The 17,438-nt window shown below is 40.6% G+C and overlaps 1 protein-coding gene and 1 long non-coding RNA gene across 2 annotated transcripts in view; one reads left to right on the forward strand and one right to left on the reverse strand.

The window, feature by feature from the left end:
• Positions 1-14,377: 14,377 nt before the first annotated feature.
• LOC114137550 (uncharacterized) overlaps positions 14,378-17,438 on the reverse strand; it is a 19,308-nt gene continuing 16,247 nt past the window's right edge. Inside the window, exon 3 of the long non-coding RNA XR_003594010.1 lies at positions 14,378-14,388. This is a non-coding gene — a long non-coding RNA (uncharacterized LOC114137550). The remainder of the gene's footprint in view (positions 14,389-17,438) is intronic.
• Positions 15,738-17,438, forward strand: part of tlx1 (T cell leukemia homeobox 1) — a 6,176-nt gene continuing 4,475 nt past the window's right edge. The window contains exon 1 of the mRNA XM_028006201.1: positions 15,738-16,236. Within this exon, the coding sequence (XP_027862002.1) occupies positions 15,771-16,236 (466 nt within the window). The 5' untranslated portion in view covers positions 15,738-15,770. The remainder of the gene's footprint in view (positions 16,237-17,438) is intronic.

Below are 17,438 nucleotides of genomic sequence, written 5' to 3' on the forward strand. Positions count from 1 at the left end.
GCTGCATTAAGCTCAGTCACTCAGCGCTCGAGCAACAGGCCACGCTTCACATTTTCATTAGTCTAATATTTATTTACAACTCCAAACCCTGCAGCGTTTATGTTATTGCTTACAGATCCCATTCTGCATGACTGTAATGAAGTCAGGGGTGGGTTGCCTTGAGGAGTGGAGTGAGTTTTGGTGCGAGCAGGAGGCTGAGTTTTTGAATTTGTCCTCGGCCGTTGTGACACCTGTTGGGTATTACTCTGCTTTGAAGCAAATGGATTAGAAAGTAGGTCAGGGAATTTTAGATGGAGCTACTTTGACGTTCAGCATCTCAAGGGGATTTGAATCTTCATCAGTGCAAACTGAGCATCTGCCTGGTTTAACATGGAAACAAGCAATGCTATTATTACGTCAAAATTGCATCTAAGTGCTAGCTCTGTTGACTGTGATGTCCTACATGTGGTTTGTATAACATTTCAGTACATGATGACAGTGCCACAGAATTTTCCAACCCATCCAGAAATGGAGGGTTTATTCAGTGATCATTCTACATATAGCATCAGCTGCAGACAGATAGAGTGCTTGAAAGCTTGTAAAGAGGTAGTATCATGTATTTTCTGGGCAAATAAGTCTATTTTGTAGCACAATCAAGTAAATATGTTACTTTCAGTTCTTATAAAAATATAGTATATTTCAAGTATGACTCATGCTTTTACATCCTTCCTTTTCACATGCCATTTTTTGAGTTTATTAACAACGATACAACCTTACATGTTTGAGCCAAAGTCTGTCTCTTTGAAACTCCTGATCTTTCTGAAATTCCACCTTCAGAAAATTACCAATAGATGCCTAAACCTAACCCTAACCATCACAGATGTAACCACCTAACCCATAAACAGCATTTCCCCTCATGAGGACCAAGAAAATGTCCCCAAAGGAGTAATGGTCCCCACAACCCCACATCAGAGACAGCAATAGGTTCCCATAAGGATATAAAACCTGGTACTCACACATACACACACACATACGCCTACATGCTTTTACACCTCTTCACACATGGAAAAAGAACCAATCTCTTCCAGGGCCTCTAGGGGCCTAAAGCCCTAGGTGACAGGAGCAAACGGGGGGACAAGAAGACGTATTAATGTACTGAAGACTTAATGAACCTGCATTCAGAGTAGAGGCACAGGACTATGAGCAGAGGGAGGAGGAAGGGAGAGAGGGAGGGTGTTTATTAGTTTACAACAGATTAATGGGGATAATCATTTAAGTGATAGAGATGGATTACCCTCTCAAAGCTGGCCACAGCTTTATACAGCCACACACCTACAGTCATGCACACACACACACACACCTGCACGCGCACACACACACGGACATGGACGCAAACAGGAAGTGAGCAGTGTGTTCTCTGAAGTTTCATAATGTTGAAAAGAAGTTTTTTTATTTTTTTCTGTAATATTTTAAACTGACCAAAACTGAAACAAGATGCATATTTCTGACAGTTCTTTTGACTGGAGCTTAAATCTTGTTATGTCCCCATCAATTAGTCCAAAATCAGTCCTTAAAGGCCATGTCCTACATGTTATGGGTGTCTCTTCATGATTGAACTAAATAAAATGACCCATCACCAGGCACCAGCAGATCTTGAAGAGTAAGGTATCCTAGAAGTGGTAAAAGCTAGGTTAAGCTATAGAAATGAATGAAAAATTAATGGAAGTCAATGCAAAGTTCCTGTAAAGATAGAAAGACAAACTATGTGTGTGTCTGCGTGCGTGTGCGTGTGTGTGAAAAATACAGCAAGTCCCCAGTGTGTCGACTTGATGTGAGTGAGACGCGTTTTGTGGCGCTGTCTCTGTGAGACTGTCACTAAGACAAGCTGATAAGCTTAGTAAATTTAATTTTGCAGCATGGGGACTCATATGGCCCTGGCACTCACCATGGTAATTTGCCTGATCAGGTTAGAAGATTGCTGCTGTTGGTGATCAATCATCTGGGTTGTCACAGTGACTGGTGGGGCTGGTCGCCATGAGGCCACTTGTAATTGGTGCTAGATTGATGTGGCCGTGTTTGCAGAGCATGTCAAACAAAAGTTTGGTCAATTAAAGCTTGTTAAAATTACAGCGTCCCGGGGCGTCGCGTGGCGCAGTGGTTAGAGCAGCAGCCCCCGTATGCAGGGGCTCCACACCTCGACGCGGCCAACACCTCCGTGGTTCTTTTCCCACATGTCCTCCACTTCTCTGCCGCTTTTCTGTCAAGTTACTGTCAAATAAAGGCCACTAATGCTGAAAAAAAAATTTGTCTACCCTGCAGCTACTGACACACTTGCCCATGTGTGTGAAAGGTTGGGGCCAGGAACTCGATGGTAACTGCTTGCAATTCTTGTATTTGTAGTCACATTTTTCCTGTAACCCATGATGCTTTGCAAGAGTTATGTTTGTGACTTCTGGACCAGTATTTTTTTTACATGTGAACAGTCTCCTGCAGAGCAAATACAATAAAATAAAAATAAAAACATTTGGTATCAACTTTTACTAAAGATAGATTAATATAATCATGGCTGGACCTTGAAACCACACATCACCTGGTTTGGGTTAAAAACTGAGTGCTCCTGTGCTGCTGCAAAATAATGAAGGTAAAAATATAATTTAACCCAAGGCTGTTCTGGCTTTTACCATGGTTCATTATAGCTGCACCACTCAAAGATGCAGTGAGTGGCGCAGGGTCCTACAATCGATAGTAGCCACACAGGCACACCTGCTAGAAGGAAACAAACCAAGTACCACACTTTGATTCCATTGGTTGAGAGGTTGCCAGGCGACTGTGCCACAAGGCGTTTCCTACAGCGAGCAGAGACTAAGTGTGAGCGCGAGGAGAAGTTTTGAGAAGAAAGACATGAAGTCCTGCTTTCAAATGAAAATGTAAGCAAACGTATTAAAAGTTTTGAGAACAAAAGACATCAAATCTTGTTTTCAGACTGAAAATGTGTGTTCTTGGATTATGGCAGGAAAATTCCCCCATACAGCGGGTTATAGCAGCTGCTTTATGTCTGCTCTAAAACTGCTTCCTCAGCAGTGGCCAACTTCTTCTGCCGGCCAGAACATCAACACAGGTGCATATGGCACTGCACGCCCTCTGCTGGCGAAATCCATTATACATTTTTAAACATAATAGATTTTAACGTTAGTTTCTCACTGTAAGTTACCTTGGATATGAAAAGAAATTGGGAGGGCTACTGTTTTCATTCATTTCTCTTTCATAGTGCAGCGCCTCAATGACATCCTTTGTCAGCAGTATTTTTGTGATGAAAAACAGCAAGCCCCTTTTTTTCTAACTTTAGAACAACCATTCATTCTTAGTGTGGGTCAAGTGTCAGAAGTCATCATACCTCCAGTTGTTGCAGCTTCCTGAAGCTGGTCGGAAGTTCTCGTCTCTGCGCCTCTCTGGCTTGTCATACACAAAGATATTTATGAGCTGGAAAGTCCAGAGTTCCGATTCTTTCCTGGCCATTGCTGCAACATACATAAAAAGTGGACTAAGATGTACTGCGTCTCATAAATCTGATGCTTAGGGCATGCAACTGAGCTTATCAATCTAAATGAGAAATTATGGAGTTATATTTCGTACAAAAGTATTTGGACGTTGAAACTACTATAAGAGCTTTGGTATTGTAGATTTTTTTTCAGTATTTCACAAATACCAAACAGTAGCTACAACTCTTCAAATTCTTAGGTACTGGTACACAAATAGTAGTGTTTGAGTCACACAAAATTTTACACATACAAATTTGTCCCCCAAATAATCCAAAACAAATGGTCCGAAACAAATCCTTGTTGGAAAAAAAATAACCTGTGAATATTTCTTTATCATTCATAAACAAAAAATTCTTTACATCTTCAAAGATTCTTCATCACAGGTACACAGATTCTGCTCTACAAGTCACACATATAGAAGTCCTGCTCTAAAATTCTTGCTCCATTCAGTCCATTCTGTCGCTACATGCATGCTGGACATGAGGGATTGCTGTAAAGTCAACGGCACAACACAAAGTGATCGACATAACTACAATGCTGCAACTCAGTGACTCAATTCAATCTGCTGGGTTTCTTTAGAAATTGTTTCAACTATTTTGAATAATTAGTTGGACATGCTCTACTGTTTGATAACATATGTGTGTATGTGGAATGTATGTATTATTGAAATGAAATGAATTTTTTTCAGAAACTGCCTTGAGACCACATTTGCTGTGAATTGGTGAAGATTTGAGATAAACTGAATTATCTGTCTGGTCCATTGCTCCTGAAGCAAATATCTAAATTACATCTTTGCATGTAATCGCCTTCTCCAGAGACCTGATAATGACTGAATTGTTCAGTTCAGGTGTGATGAAACAACAGAACAGTTGCAAAACACCAGCCGTCTGTTTCCAGAAGAAATAAGTTACTGTTCTGAGAAAATGCTAGGCTTTTTTAATACATAAAGGAAAAAAGATCACGTCTGATTTAAATGAATTAATGCTCAAATATATTTAACCGACCCATTTATTAATTAATACATAAATTATTTCTAATGCACACTGATCTTGACACTGGATTGAAGGTCCACCCCCCAAGAGGACAATGAACAAAAACATTCAGCTGGAGTGACAATTAATTGGTCAAGTCAAGCCTATGCATGTGCTAGACTGGCCTAGTCAAAGTCTGGACCTCAAAAATTGGTTGTCACTCCTTAAATCAGTTCGAGGTTACCAGGCATTCCCTGGCATCTTTATGCCAACATTTGTTCCACACTGCTCTGTGTGCACTGTGATTGCTTCACTATGGGTAATAGAAAATTGTGCTCAGTTTGGAAAATGATAAAAGTAGTGCACGTTTCCATGCTGGTCTTTTATCTGTTCAAAGTTAAAGTCCCCCTGGACACAGCCGGGATAAGCTCAGGAACTCTATCTGGCTGCTGGATGGCGGTGTTGTGTCTAACACGTGTGTGTTTTGCTGGTTTGTTGTCCCTCTCAGGTCCACGCTAGTCTCTGATCAGCACTGACCTGAGATCTGTCCAGTCCATTAAGTCAATTAGAGAACGACCTTTGACCTTCGGTTGAGGAGAGCATGATTCATAGGGGAAAACACTTTTAGTCATTCAGCCTCGAGACAAACGTCTACTAAAAGTCCCACATAGCAATCTCTCTCCTTCTGATTTGCGTGTAGATGCCTCTGCTTGTCAGACCAGTTCACTTGCTTGCAGAGTAAATATTACTCCATATATGGGGGTTTGTTATATTAGAAACAGGCTTTTGTCCCTATAAGGCCTATTGGACCAGAAAGGGTTACATATAGCTCTATAAACAAGTACACACACACACACATACACAGTTGTTAAGGCCTTATACCTGCCAGTTTTCTGTTCATGTTTTCACGCCGGATTCAGACCGTATTTGTTTTATGAATCCAAACAGCAGAACGCAGAAGCTGAAGTGGGTTGTGTCTCTCTCATGGCGCTCTTAGAACGTGGATTGAGATCCCATTTAACGAGAACCCACAGCAAGCACAACTGTCCAAACACGAGATGGTGGAAAACAATCGCTGCTCCACTTGAGTTTGTCAGAGTGAGTGCAATTTAATGAAGTGGCGGGGAGATTCTTGGCCACACTCAGACATGTCTGCTCAAATGGAGAAGAGGTAAGAATGAGAGCCCTTTGGCAGATGGTACAGGTTAAATAAAAAAACAAAACAAACTCAGATTTGAAAAGAAAATGTGACACGAATTTTCCAAAAAAAAAAAAGAGAGAAAAGAGAAACGGGAAGAGCAGAGAAGCAGGAGGGGGGAGGCCGTGGATCAGTTGCTGTTGTTCCTTCCTCCTCCCTGCTTGAGACTGCGGAGCCTGAGCAGCCTAATGTGGATCTGAGTAAGTCATTACGGCAGCAAGTCCTCACCCCTGGGGCCGCACAGGCACCAGCCAGTCTGATTCTGAAGTGCATCTATGTGTGTGTGTGCGTGTGTGTGTGTCTGTTCTTCGTGGATTTGATTTATGTTCATTATTAATTCTGCTAGTACTCTGATTTGAACTAATTTATTAATTCGTGACCTTTAAAAAAACTACAATTCTGACGGCAAATGAAGTGAAGAACTGATTCTCTATAAAATTCTTCTTATGTACATGTTTCCGTACTTTAAATGTCTTAAATAAAATTCAAAAAAAGCAACCCATTAAGTATGTGGTTGCTTTTTTTCCATTTATACATTTTCCATTTATACATTTTTGATAATGGTAAGGTTGGTTTTTCTTTAGGAAATTTTGATTCTGTTTAACCACAGCCACCAAGCGCACACCTTTGCATTTTTTTTTTTTTTTTGGCATGAACAAGTTGCTCAGTTTACAGAATCTTTGCTCTCTTTAACCCATCTCAAAGAGAATAAAACTGCTGTATCCTAAACAATAAGGATATTTTATAGGTGTGTGCAATTAAGAAGCTCTGTTCCGTAGAGCTAGCAAGGAAAAAAAACACATTCAAAAATCTCCAAAAGAGATATGCTGTCTGATAAAAAAAACTCCATCTATTTTACAGGTCAGTGTTAGTGTCAGACGCACTACATGGAAAACTTAGCAGGACGATCCCATCAGTGTCTCCCAGCTGAACATGCAAGATGGATGGACCAAATATGGAAGCCAGAAGAGTCACCATTCCTCTCACTTTGCTCTGGACAGCAGACAGCAGGAAGCCGGCACTCGACCCCGAGCGCCTTAACGCAGGGCAGAGACCGCCACAGTGCTCTGGTTGGGCCGGCTGGGGCCCTCAGACTGCTGACAGGAGCTACTGTCGCAACAGACACACTCCACCTGTTGGATGCTGGCATATGAACTCCATCTCAAACTAGCATAGCTACTTCCTTACAATTTATTGAACATGCCGTCTCAGGTTCTGTTCTAAAGGAGTCATTATCTAAGTCTGTGGCTCCTTTCAGAGGAAGGCAACATGATAGATTATGTTTGGTCTGAAATGAGCTGTTTCACACTGGATTCAGAGATGGACCGTAGTATCACAGCTCTGTTGTGTCTATGACCACAGGCATGTTGTCACCCTGCTGACAGATTCACTCCTGATAAAGCAGCGTCACTGAAACTGTCAACTGATGACCGTCTGCTGATTGCTACTGTTTGTGAAAGCCCCCTGCGAGCAGACTGGGAATTTTTAGGACGGAGAATTGCTTTACATTTTCATTCGTACAGCATTGAACCATGCTCTCTGTAGGTGGTCACTGGGTTGGGGACTTCAGGACGTCCCAGGAAGTGATTTTCACTTTCCTCACCTGCGAGTGACGGGATCTAAGCCCGTCGCTCAGATTCATCATTCACCACTACACTCACTGAAATATTTAACCCTAACTTTTAAAATGTATGCAGTTTTATTACATGACAAATTTCCATTTATCTTTTTTTATAATATTCATTCAAACCCATCAAATTCATATTCATCAGTGTAATACCGCCTATTTATTTGAATTGCATAATGAATGCAATTAAATGTTTGCATGTATTTTGGATTATTAAAGTATAGTGATATTAAATTAATAACGAGTGTATTTATTTCTAATACAATTCAAACAAGTTAAATATTATTTTAATTGCAAAATAATTTTTAAAAAATGATAGTACCTTCAGTGTAATTCTAGTATGAAAAGGAAAATGCAGACTAACTTCAAACTTCTGGAATATCCTTCCTAACTTCCACACTTTACATTTCTTTTGGCTATTTTAAAAGCCTTTTAAAAGTCATGTATGCCAAGAGGGGAGCAAATACAAAGAGTGAGCAATTATCCAGAATCAGACAAGAAAGCTTCCAAAATTGTGTTAGCATTTCTAACACATACAGTTAGAAATGCTAACTGTATGTGTCTGTCTTTAATTCAAACTTATACGCTCTACCCATGTTCTTTAGAGCCCTTAGTATGTTTTATATTCCTTCCTTCTTAGAACTAGAAAGGCAAAAGTTATATTCTGAATATTAATGTTTCGATCCCATTATGTCCGATTATAAAGGGTTGAAAGTAGAGGCTTGACTGTTTCAACCAGTAAAGCTCCATCATAGCGGTAGCGATTCATACAATAATGAGAACATTGTCGTCAACATTGTCGTTGCTATTTTCATTGTCCCTTTCGAAACATCTACTTTCTGCTTTCAGTCCTTCTGACTGAACGATGCCAACGTCGCTCTTCCTCTGTGGAAATTCACACAGCGTGTCATGTCAGAGATCAGAAGATGAAAAGTTTTCTCCGTATTACTGAAACCTTCGAGCTTCCGCTCTGAGCGCCGAGGCCAAGAATCAAGCATTCTTCGTTTCCTCCCACAGAGCCAGTCATTCCTCCCATCGACCACTCATCTATTCTCCTCAAGACGTCAACAAGCTGAGGTCCAATTGACAAAAAAAAAAGGCCTTTTATGGAAAATCTGTATAAACTTCTGAGTCAGTGTGTGTCTTTTAGAGGCCATGTATGGGTATAGACGTTTCACTGGTTTTACTACAGGTTTACCTGTGTGTGTGTGTGTGTGTGTGTGTGTGTGTGTGTGTGTGTGTGTGTGTGTGTGTGTGTGTGTGTGTGTGTGTGGTGTACTACACCGTTTGGTGCTCCCTGTTAGTCGTGCATAATTCACAGTCAAGACTAACTTATGATGAAAGAAATATTTTGTTTCTCTCCTGTTTTATAGGACCTGCTTATGTTCATTTTACTTATTACTTATATTAACTTATATTACTTATTTGACAACAAACAGTATGCCAATACATACTATAAAAAATGAAGATTGTAAACGATGCTTTTCAAAAGCACACACAGAAAAACTTTCTTACAAAGATGTGAAAACTGTACTATTTGTTTTAGTTTTAACAAATTATATTTATTGTGTTCATTATATGAATTGGTGCTGCTGTAGGCTTAAGGTTGGATGTATCACTGAGAAACAGATGCTAAATAATACACAGCCGTAATTATGTTTTAGATTAATGCTAATAAATAATGTATTTGTAGACGGTGTTTGATAAATTAATATCATTTCTGTTTCTAAACGTCTCCACTGAAAATTTTAGATATAAGTTTAGTAAGCCAATATATATTTGGTCAGTAATGAAGCTGACCTTCTCCAAACACACATAGACATGACCTCATGGTCTCTGTAGTGGGGGGTTTTTTTCTGCTCTGTAATTCCACAAACAAGGATCAGAAATTCAACAATCTCTCGGATCTCCTCTCTAACACTTCAGATCAAATCCAGGTCTCTAGGGCTGCTCTTCTGCAACTTTTAGATGTGTTCCTATTTCAACATGCCTCAATCAAAGGACTGAATTACTTATTCGGGTAGTCAAGTTTTCCAGAGTTCTGCTAATAACCTGGTTATTTAACTTAGGTGTGTTGAATGAGAGACAAATTTAAATCCTGCAGAACACCGACCCTCAAGTCCTGGATTTGAGGATCCCTGCCCTACAAAGTCTGCTTTTCCACAGAGGCAGAGAATGCAATCCCTCAATAGTTGGAAGAGACTCTCCATTTGACTTTCTTACAAACTGGGATTACCACCACAGTCTACCATACCACTAGTGTTGTCCCTGTTCTCCTTGCGTGATTGAAGAGATCTTTACACGCAGCCCATGTAAGTCCATAGTATTTCCGCTCGAATTCACTTACAGCTCAGTCTGGGCTTTTTCCATTTCACTTGGCTTCCTTCCGGTAAACTTTCTAGGAAGCAATCGTTACTCAGCCCTCTGTTCGAAGGAAATGGCATTGAAAGAGGTGCTGGATTATACCAGGCTAGGGAGGTGCCAAATTCAGCTATGAGAAACTATCAGTGGTAATCAAGGGGACTTTGTTAAAGGAGCTTGGTGTTACCAAGAATCCCCAACCTAACCCTAACCTGTGATACCATAGCTGGGCTTTCCTTGGGTAGGGTGTCTAGTGATAATGGCCGAAACACCCTGAGACCCCAAGGTGCACTACTGATGATGTGTCCTTGACTTTACAAAGATAATTGCAATAAAGTGTTTTTACAAACCTGACTTAACTCGAGTTACCTTGGACTTTCATTAGTCCAATGATTGCTTATTATTGTAGAGCAATCCTGCTTAGGATTGTTCTACAATAGACAAGAAATTTACTTCCACAATGTTGAGTTATTTTGTTTGTCTGTTTTGGATCTTAATTCTGAGGGCTTGCACTGCTACTTTGATTTTGCTGTTTAGGAAAAAGATTAGTCAGTTTAAAAGTTTTTAGGGTTTTTTGGGGCTTTAAGACATTCAGGGTCACACATCAATATGGATTGGTCTCTCATTTCTTTGGGTACGACCAGGGGACAGAGGAACTGCGGACGGCTTGTGGCGGCCCGTGCATTGCCTTGGACTCCCTGGTTTCAACCGCCCGGTCGTCAGACAAGGTGGGGGGAGTTGTCGTGAGAGTTTAAATACCTAACCTGTGATTCTGTATCGGACCTGTTTGCAGCTGCTCATCCAAGTATCTACGAGTCTCAGGCTAAGCATGCATTTCCTAGACTTCTAAATTTGTACACACTCTTTAAATGTGTGCACATGCTAACCCAACAGAACCCACTTTTGTCTTGGCAGAAATTACATTGTCTGAACTGAGCTCTAACACTCTCCTGCTGGTCATCACAAAATGAACATAGTTCTTGTTTTCCCAAAGTTTTCAGCACATTGTGAAAAATCTGGTATTGTAATTAATTGTTGAAATGGGAAACTACAATAAAATGTGAGCGTCATCCAAACATCCATAGTTTATTTTCAACCAAATTTAGTCCCTTTGATGCCAGTTTGCTTATATCCGTGCTTATTTTCTTTTCACTTCACTCTTTGTGTTGGTAAATTTCTCCTCTTTCACTCTGTCTCCTTACTTACTCACTGGCTTCCATCAATCACCTGAAAATGGGACTTCTGGAAGTCCTTGACTTTCACTTGATAAGTGCTCTGATAGGGAGCCGTCAGTCACACAGTGGGAAGGAAAACAGTAGCCCTCAGCCTCAACCCCAGTTCTGATGTTTTCCAAATGAAATGGCGACCAAAGATATCAAGTAACCAATGTTAGCCTTGAAGCAGAAAAGAAAAGGAAATCTCTCTCTATATATGTACAGATAATCCAGTTCATATTTTTAATTATGTCAGTTCTGGTCCTCCATATGCTGGACTTGATAAAGTACTGCACGAATGCAGGTTATTTGGAAATACTATTTTAAGATTAAAAATACTTTCAGAAGACAATGTTTCTGTGTTGAAGAAATGTTTTTATTGGTCGAATATTCAATCAAATGTATTTTTTCTTTGGCAGAAAATCAGCCTAATGAGTCGGTATGGGATTCATTTAATGTCACTCGCTGAGTGAATTGAGTTACTGAAACAAAGGAACATTTCAATAAAATTCTCATTTATTGAACGGATCTGTACTTCCGGTTGGAAGAAACGTGTTACACCTGACGACATACAGGCGTGCCTTGAATTTCGATGTATATACTTCCTGTAGAATATTTTCTCGCTTGTCAAATGCTGTGAAGGAAAGTTCAGTAATCATATACTGAACTTCAGGGGCCAGTAATGACTTTAAATACCTTCTGTTATTGTTCCTGCTCTCTGAGCAGTCAGGTTTTTTAAACCCATGATCGTCTTCTTTATGTGCTTTGACATGTCTTGAGTGACATGCAGAGAGATGAAGAGCTCTTATACGCAGTTCTGGGAACGCTTCCTCGCCGCTGTTTTGCTTGAACCCAAATGGAAAATTAAATGTCCGAAGAGGGCAGAAAGAGTTGTGTGGAGTCTTTACAAAAAATGCCTTCGGTATTTTTGTTAGAAATGATCTGACTGGATGGGGAAAAAAAACATCAGAATCCAAATGCTACCTTTGGCATTAGCCAACAAATCACCCCGATGTCCAGCTCTTCATATCACCACCCCAGTCTCACCATTCTTTTGACCCAGTGTGACACTGTGACCTGAATATTAACAGCACTGGTTTAGTTTAGCACAATTACTAAAAGCCATTTTGGTGAAAGACTGTGATGGAAGTACATCATTTCTGTATTCACAGATTTTTGCACAGCCATTGAGAAGGAAATTCTCAGTAGCTGCACATGCACCGCACAAGTGTTAGGCAATGTAGTTTTCTTTTACTTTTTTGCAACTAGTTGGATTCGTGAATAAACTAAACCCAACATAAACCCTTCAAAGACAGCATTTAATTGTAATTGTGATGGGATATCCCACATAAAAGAAGAACTCATAACATAATATACCAGATGATGCATGAGTTCTGAAAGTTGCGATGTCAGCATCTGACAAACAGAGTGGCAGCAAACTACCAATCCAGCCAAATTCCCTGACAATGTGATGATCGCTCGGTGTAAAATAAAGTAAACGAATAAGGACATGGTCAGATTGGATCAGTGTTTGGCAAATGCCAATATTGTTTAACCTCAATTAACCCGACTGATTCCACTTGTCATGATTTAACATAAAAGAAGTCGAACTGGAATGGTACGTGTAAGAGCCTAGCCTGAAGTCATGCGGAGTGTACTGTGGAGGTTGTGGAAGAACTTTGGCCCAATTTTCTTCCAAATGCTGCTCCAGTTCATCCAGGCGTCCAGACATTCATTCCCTCACAGCTTCCCGCCATGGCATTTCAAATCAAGTTGAGGTCTTGGACTTTGACTGGGCCATTGTAACACGTTGTTTTTATTATCTGACATTTCGTCGTAGATGGAAAAACGAGGCCGAATCATCAGCCCTCCGCCGATGTGCTTGAAAGTCGATAAGACAAAAGTAATTTCTGTCGACAGGACGTGTTTCGTGTTCTCCAGAATTGGAGCTCTGCATCTTTTCCAAACATGCTTACTTTGGTCTCATCTGTCTGTGTAGAGCAGTGTTTTTCAATCCTGGTCCTCTAGGCATGCTGCCCCGCATGTTGTAGGTGCTGTAATACACCTGACAGAGATGATCGCAGGTCAGCAAGTCCTGTTGCCCTATAGTCTTAGAAAGAAGAGACTTTCTCCTTCAATCCTTACAAGCAGTCAAACTGGTTCAGCATTTTTCTAACTTGCTGTATTGAATTTTAACACTAAGCTACTAACACCCATAAGAAATGGGGACTTACAGTTTTGTTTTGTTTTGTTTTTTGTCTGTTACTCTGAGTTTTACGCTGCATGAGATGAGTTTGAGATGAGGATGCTGGGATCCAACTAGGAAGGTTGTCGGCTGTGTAAAATCTTTTGATCTTGTGAATAATCTTTCTTTTTGTGAAATTGCGAATGCTAAACTTTAAACCTGTGGAAGCACAAAGGGTGTACTTAGTTTTGGACAGACAGGCTATGTCGTTTTCACTTCATTTCTCTACATAATGACATTGGCGTCTTTTTCACACCTGAGGACAGATTTTAAACAAATGTTGCAATTGGTTAAGAACAGAGCATATTTGTCCTGGCTTGATACATAAGACCTTGGAATTGAGAGATAGTGCATCTCATTTGTTTTTGTTGTTTCGGATGACTGCAACTTTCAATGTAAAAGAAAACTAATTTAAGTCAGAAATCTGGCTGAGATGTGAATCATTTTGTAATTTCACTGTGGCATCAACCCAATTTAGGCGGCTCCAAGAGGCCACTTAAACCCTAAAACAATATTTAGCACATAACAGTGGTGCAGTCGGTAGCACTGTTGCCTTGCAGCAAGAAGGTCCTGGGTTCAATTCCCAGCCTGGGGTCTTTCTGCGTGGAGTTTGCATGTTCTCCCTGTGCACCGGTACTCTGGCTTCCTCCCACAGTCCAAAAACATGACTGTTAGATTAATTGTTCTCTCATTCTTGTGTGTGTGTGTGTGTGTGTGTGTGTGTGAGTGTGTGTGTGAATGGTTGTTTGTCCCGTCTGTCTCTGCGTTGCCCTGTGACAGACTGGCGACCTGTCCAGGGTGACCCCCGCCTCTCGTCTGAAACGTCGGCTGCAGGCCGGAAGTGCAGCCAGACGTTCTGGTGTAAAAATCGCGGCGCGTTAATGAAGCTTTCAATTTTCAATTCAGCGAATAAAACCGGTTCGTCTTTGAGATGAACGTTATCGATTATGCAGAAGATAGATGGTAAACACCAGCTGATTGTCTCCAAATACCGCCTTATACTGCATGATTGCCTCTCATATGCCTCCTGTCCCTGATGATCATTTATTGGCCTACGTCTGAACCGAGGGCTCCACGTCCGGGCGCCGATTGGCTACCGGAGGCATTAAAATTTGATGCGACTCGGTAGGCCAATGAGAAGATTTCAGACCGTATCAAATATTAATATGTAAGTACCCCCAGCGTTAAGTAATGAAGTCCCAGCGGCGTTCGTTGGCGAGAGAAAATCAATGAGGCTTTCGGTTTAATTTTTCACTTAATTGTTTGGCTGCTGCGCGTTATTTACGATCAACTGTTCACAGTATTAATATCTGCTTCGATATAACGGAGTTTGCGAAAACATCCGCAGATTCTTCCATTCCTTGACATGTTTAAAATCTCACCTTTTTTTTTTTTTTTTTTTTTTTTTTACTTTATCCTGAACCGATCCCCGGGAGTTTGGGGTTCGGAGAAAATGGAAGGAAGAGAGAGAGAAAAAAACGAAAATAAAAAGAAAATCCACGAGGAGTGGATCGGTGTTTGCAGCCGTGTCTTCCCTCTGAACATGAATTAATAATAGTGTCACATCCGCAGCAATAAGGCGCATTAAGAGCCGCTCATTTATCATCTATACGCACCCTGGATCATTTCAGCCAAATTGGCCGTTTTATTATAAAGATAGAGGATTGTTTTTATATACACCAAAGTCAAAATTGCTTAAAATGCATTATTTTAGTGTAGCTTTATTGTTTCTTTAATGGCAGTATAGGCTCCTGTTTTTGTTTTTAACTTAACCACTGCGTTGTAATTATTAATTACACCTTTTGACGCTGCAATTAATGTGCATCCGCATGTAAATGTCATTATTTTATATATTGGAACATGTCTCTTCAGAAAATGACAAAGCAAATCGCAGCTTTATCTTGTATAAATAAGTTTTTCTTGGGGGGGAAAAAAATCACTCGGAGATAACTACTTTCGGCATATTTTTTCAATTCAGTATTGTAATTATGATCAATTTATTTATTTATTTATTCATTTATTTCTGTGTTTGTAGGGTTAGGGGTAGGGGGCATTTGTTTTGGGAAATAATGGGATCTGCATATTTGAGCATGATGCTGCCCAAATATAGCTAAATCTCCATGTATTCTTAAAATACTCTAACCATAAAAATCTAATCCGCACATGTTCATTTGGTCGGAATTTGCAGAAGCAAAAAAAAAGTGAGGCCAGAACAAAAAAGGTTAGAAAATGTACTTTACAGACTGTCCACTCGACGAAAAGAGAAAAGGAAAAGATACAACATCTTAAAAAGACAATAAAATATCAGATTCTCCACAGATGAGAGGAAAATAGTGGCATTAAAAAATAAAACGGGCCTTGTGTGTGAGAAGTTCGGGGAGTGTATCGACTTAAGGCTGAGAAGCCCTCTGAGTTTGCAGGCCGTGCAGGACGTCGTGCTGTCTCCTTGGCAACTTGATTGATGGTCCGGCACAGCAGAGGGTAGGGGGGGAGGAGGATGAGGGGGAGAAGGAGGGGGGTACAGGGGAGCCCACAGAAAGACGCGCGCGCCACTCCGCGCAGCCAGATAACGAGCAGCAGGTCCAGCGAGAAGCAGCGCGTGGGCCACGGGAGCCGAGGGGAGCGCATCGAGCGCCATGGATCACATCGGGATCCTGGGGGCGCATCTGCAGCAGCACGCGCACGTGGAGCCCATCAGCTTCGGCATCGACCAGATCCTGAGCAACGTGGAGCAGAGCTGCATGCTGGGCTCGAGGATGCCGGAGCCGGACTACGGTCACGCAGCGTACAACGGCGGCGCCGGGGGAGTGGGAGGCTTCGCGTGCGGCGGCGGCGGCGGCGGATACAACAGCACCGCCGGCGGCTCGTGTGGGATGGCGTCTCTCGGGGGAGCTTATCACATGAACATGAGCGTGAACATGAACGGGACTAACATGAACTCTTCCGGGGTCATCCGGGTCCCCGCGCACCGGCCTTCTCTCAGCGGCGGCGGCGGCGGCTCCGCGGTGCCGCCTCCCGCTAGCGGTGGCTGCGGCAACCTGAGTGCGCTCACCTTCCCGTGGATGGAGAGCAACCGGCGCTACACCAAAGACAGGTTCACAGGTATTTATTATTATTATTATTATTATTATTATTATTATTATTATTAAGTAGACTTAAGGACAATTTAAAGCCTGACCCTCATGCAAAGCAATGTTTTGGTTTTTTTCTTTTAGCAAAGTAAGAATTTGTGGAACAATAACTTTTTCATCATGTTAACAAAATCTCGCACATTTTTAGAATATCTTACACTACGAGATGTTTACAGATGTAAATATTTTTAATTGTTGGTCACATAAGATGCGGTCGCTGCTTCTTCTTGGAGCTGTCTCTTTGGTCCCACTGCCCTTTCTGCGATCCTGTTGCTGCTTTTGTTCTGCTCTCTCGTGTCTCTGGATAACTGGAAATGGAAAAAAAAAATACATAAAATTGGGTACATCTTCAACCAGAGGGGGGGAGGAGGGGGGGGGGGAATCTAAGATAAATATACAAATGAAATAAATGTGACAAAGTAAGAAAAAGACATCAAGAAAAAAAGAAATCACTGCAAGCACAACACACTGATAAAATAGACATAGAATAAAATTGACATTTTAATTACATTTTATACATATAAGTTCATATAATATATGAACTAGTTCATTTAAATTACTTATAAAATTGTTAAGATCTATTTACTCATCTGGTTTGTCCTTTAGAACAAATAAAAAGTCAGCTGTAAACAAATGGATAAGAGCCATGATATGTAAAATAATAATTAAAAACAAAACATTAAATTGGTACAGTGTTTCCTGACAACCAGCTACGATGCGCCTTTAGTTTATCAGCTGGTTAGTTTGACTTTAGCTCTGATTCTCCTTCATCCCACAAACATTTTAAGTTGATTTCCAAACCAGCACATACCGCTTAGTTTCAATGCTTCATTTGTTCATGCATATTTGCATTTTTTTCTCTCTCTCTCACTAAACCCCAAAATCAAACTGTACATACACTTCTTTTTTTTTATTATACCGTAAACTTTGAATAACTCTCACGTTTTTGAAAGTTCTGATAAAATGTCTTAAAACATTAAATCATAGAATATTTTCTGAAATTTTATAGTAAATATAGGCAACAACAATAAATAAAAAACCGACTTTTTTTGAAGTATTAAACATCTTATCTTGATTTTCGGATTTGTAACTATGTGATTAGACTATACTTTTACAAAGTTAATTTTTTTTTAATGGCTAAAATTTGATATTCTTGTAACAGCCTCACCTTTT

This window comes from Xiphophorus couchianus, chromosome 22, assembly GCF_001444195.1.
Source record: "Xiphophorus couchianus chromosome 22, X_couchianus-1.0, whole genome shotgun sequence".
In the NCBI taxonomy this organism is placed as follows: Eukaryota; Metazoa; Chordata; class Actinopteri; order Cyprinodontiformes; family Poeciliidae; genus Xiphophorus; species Xiphophorus couchianus.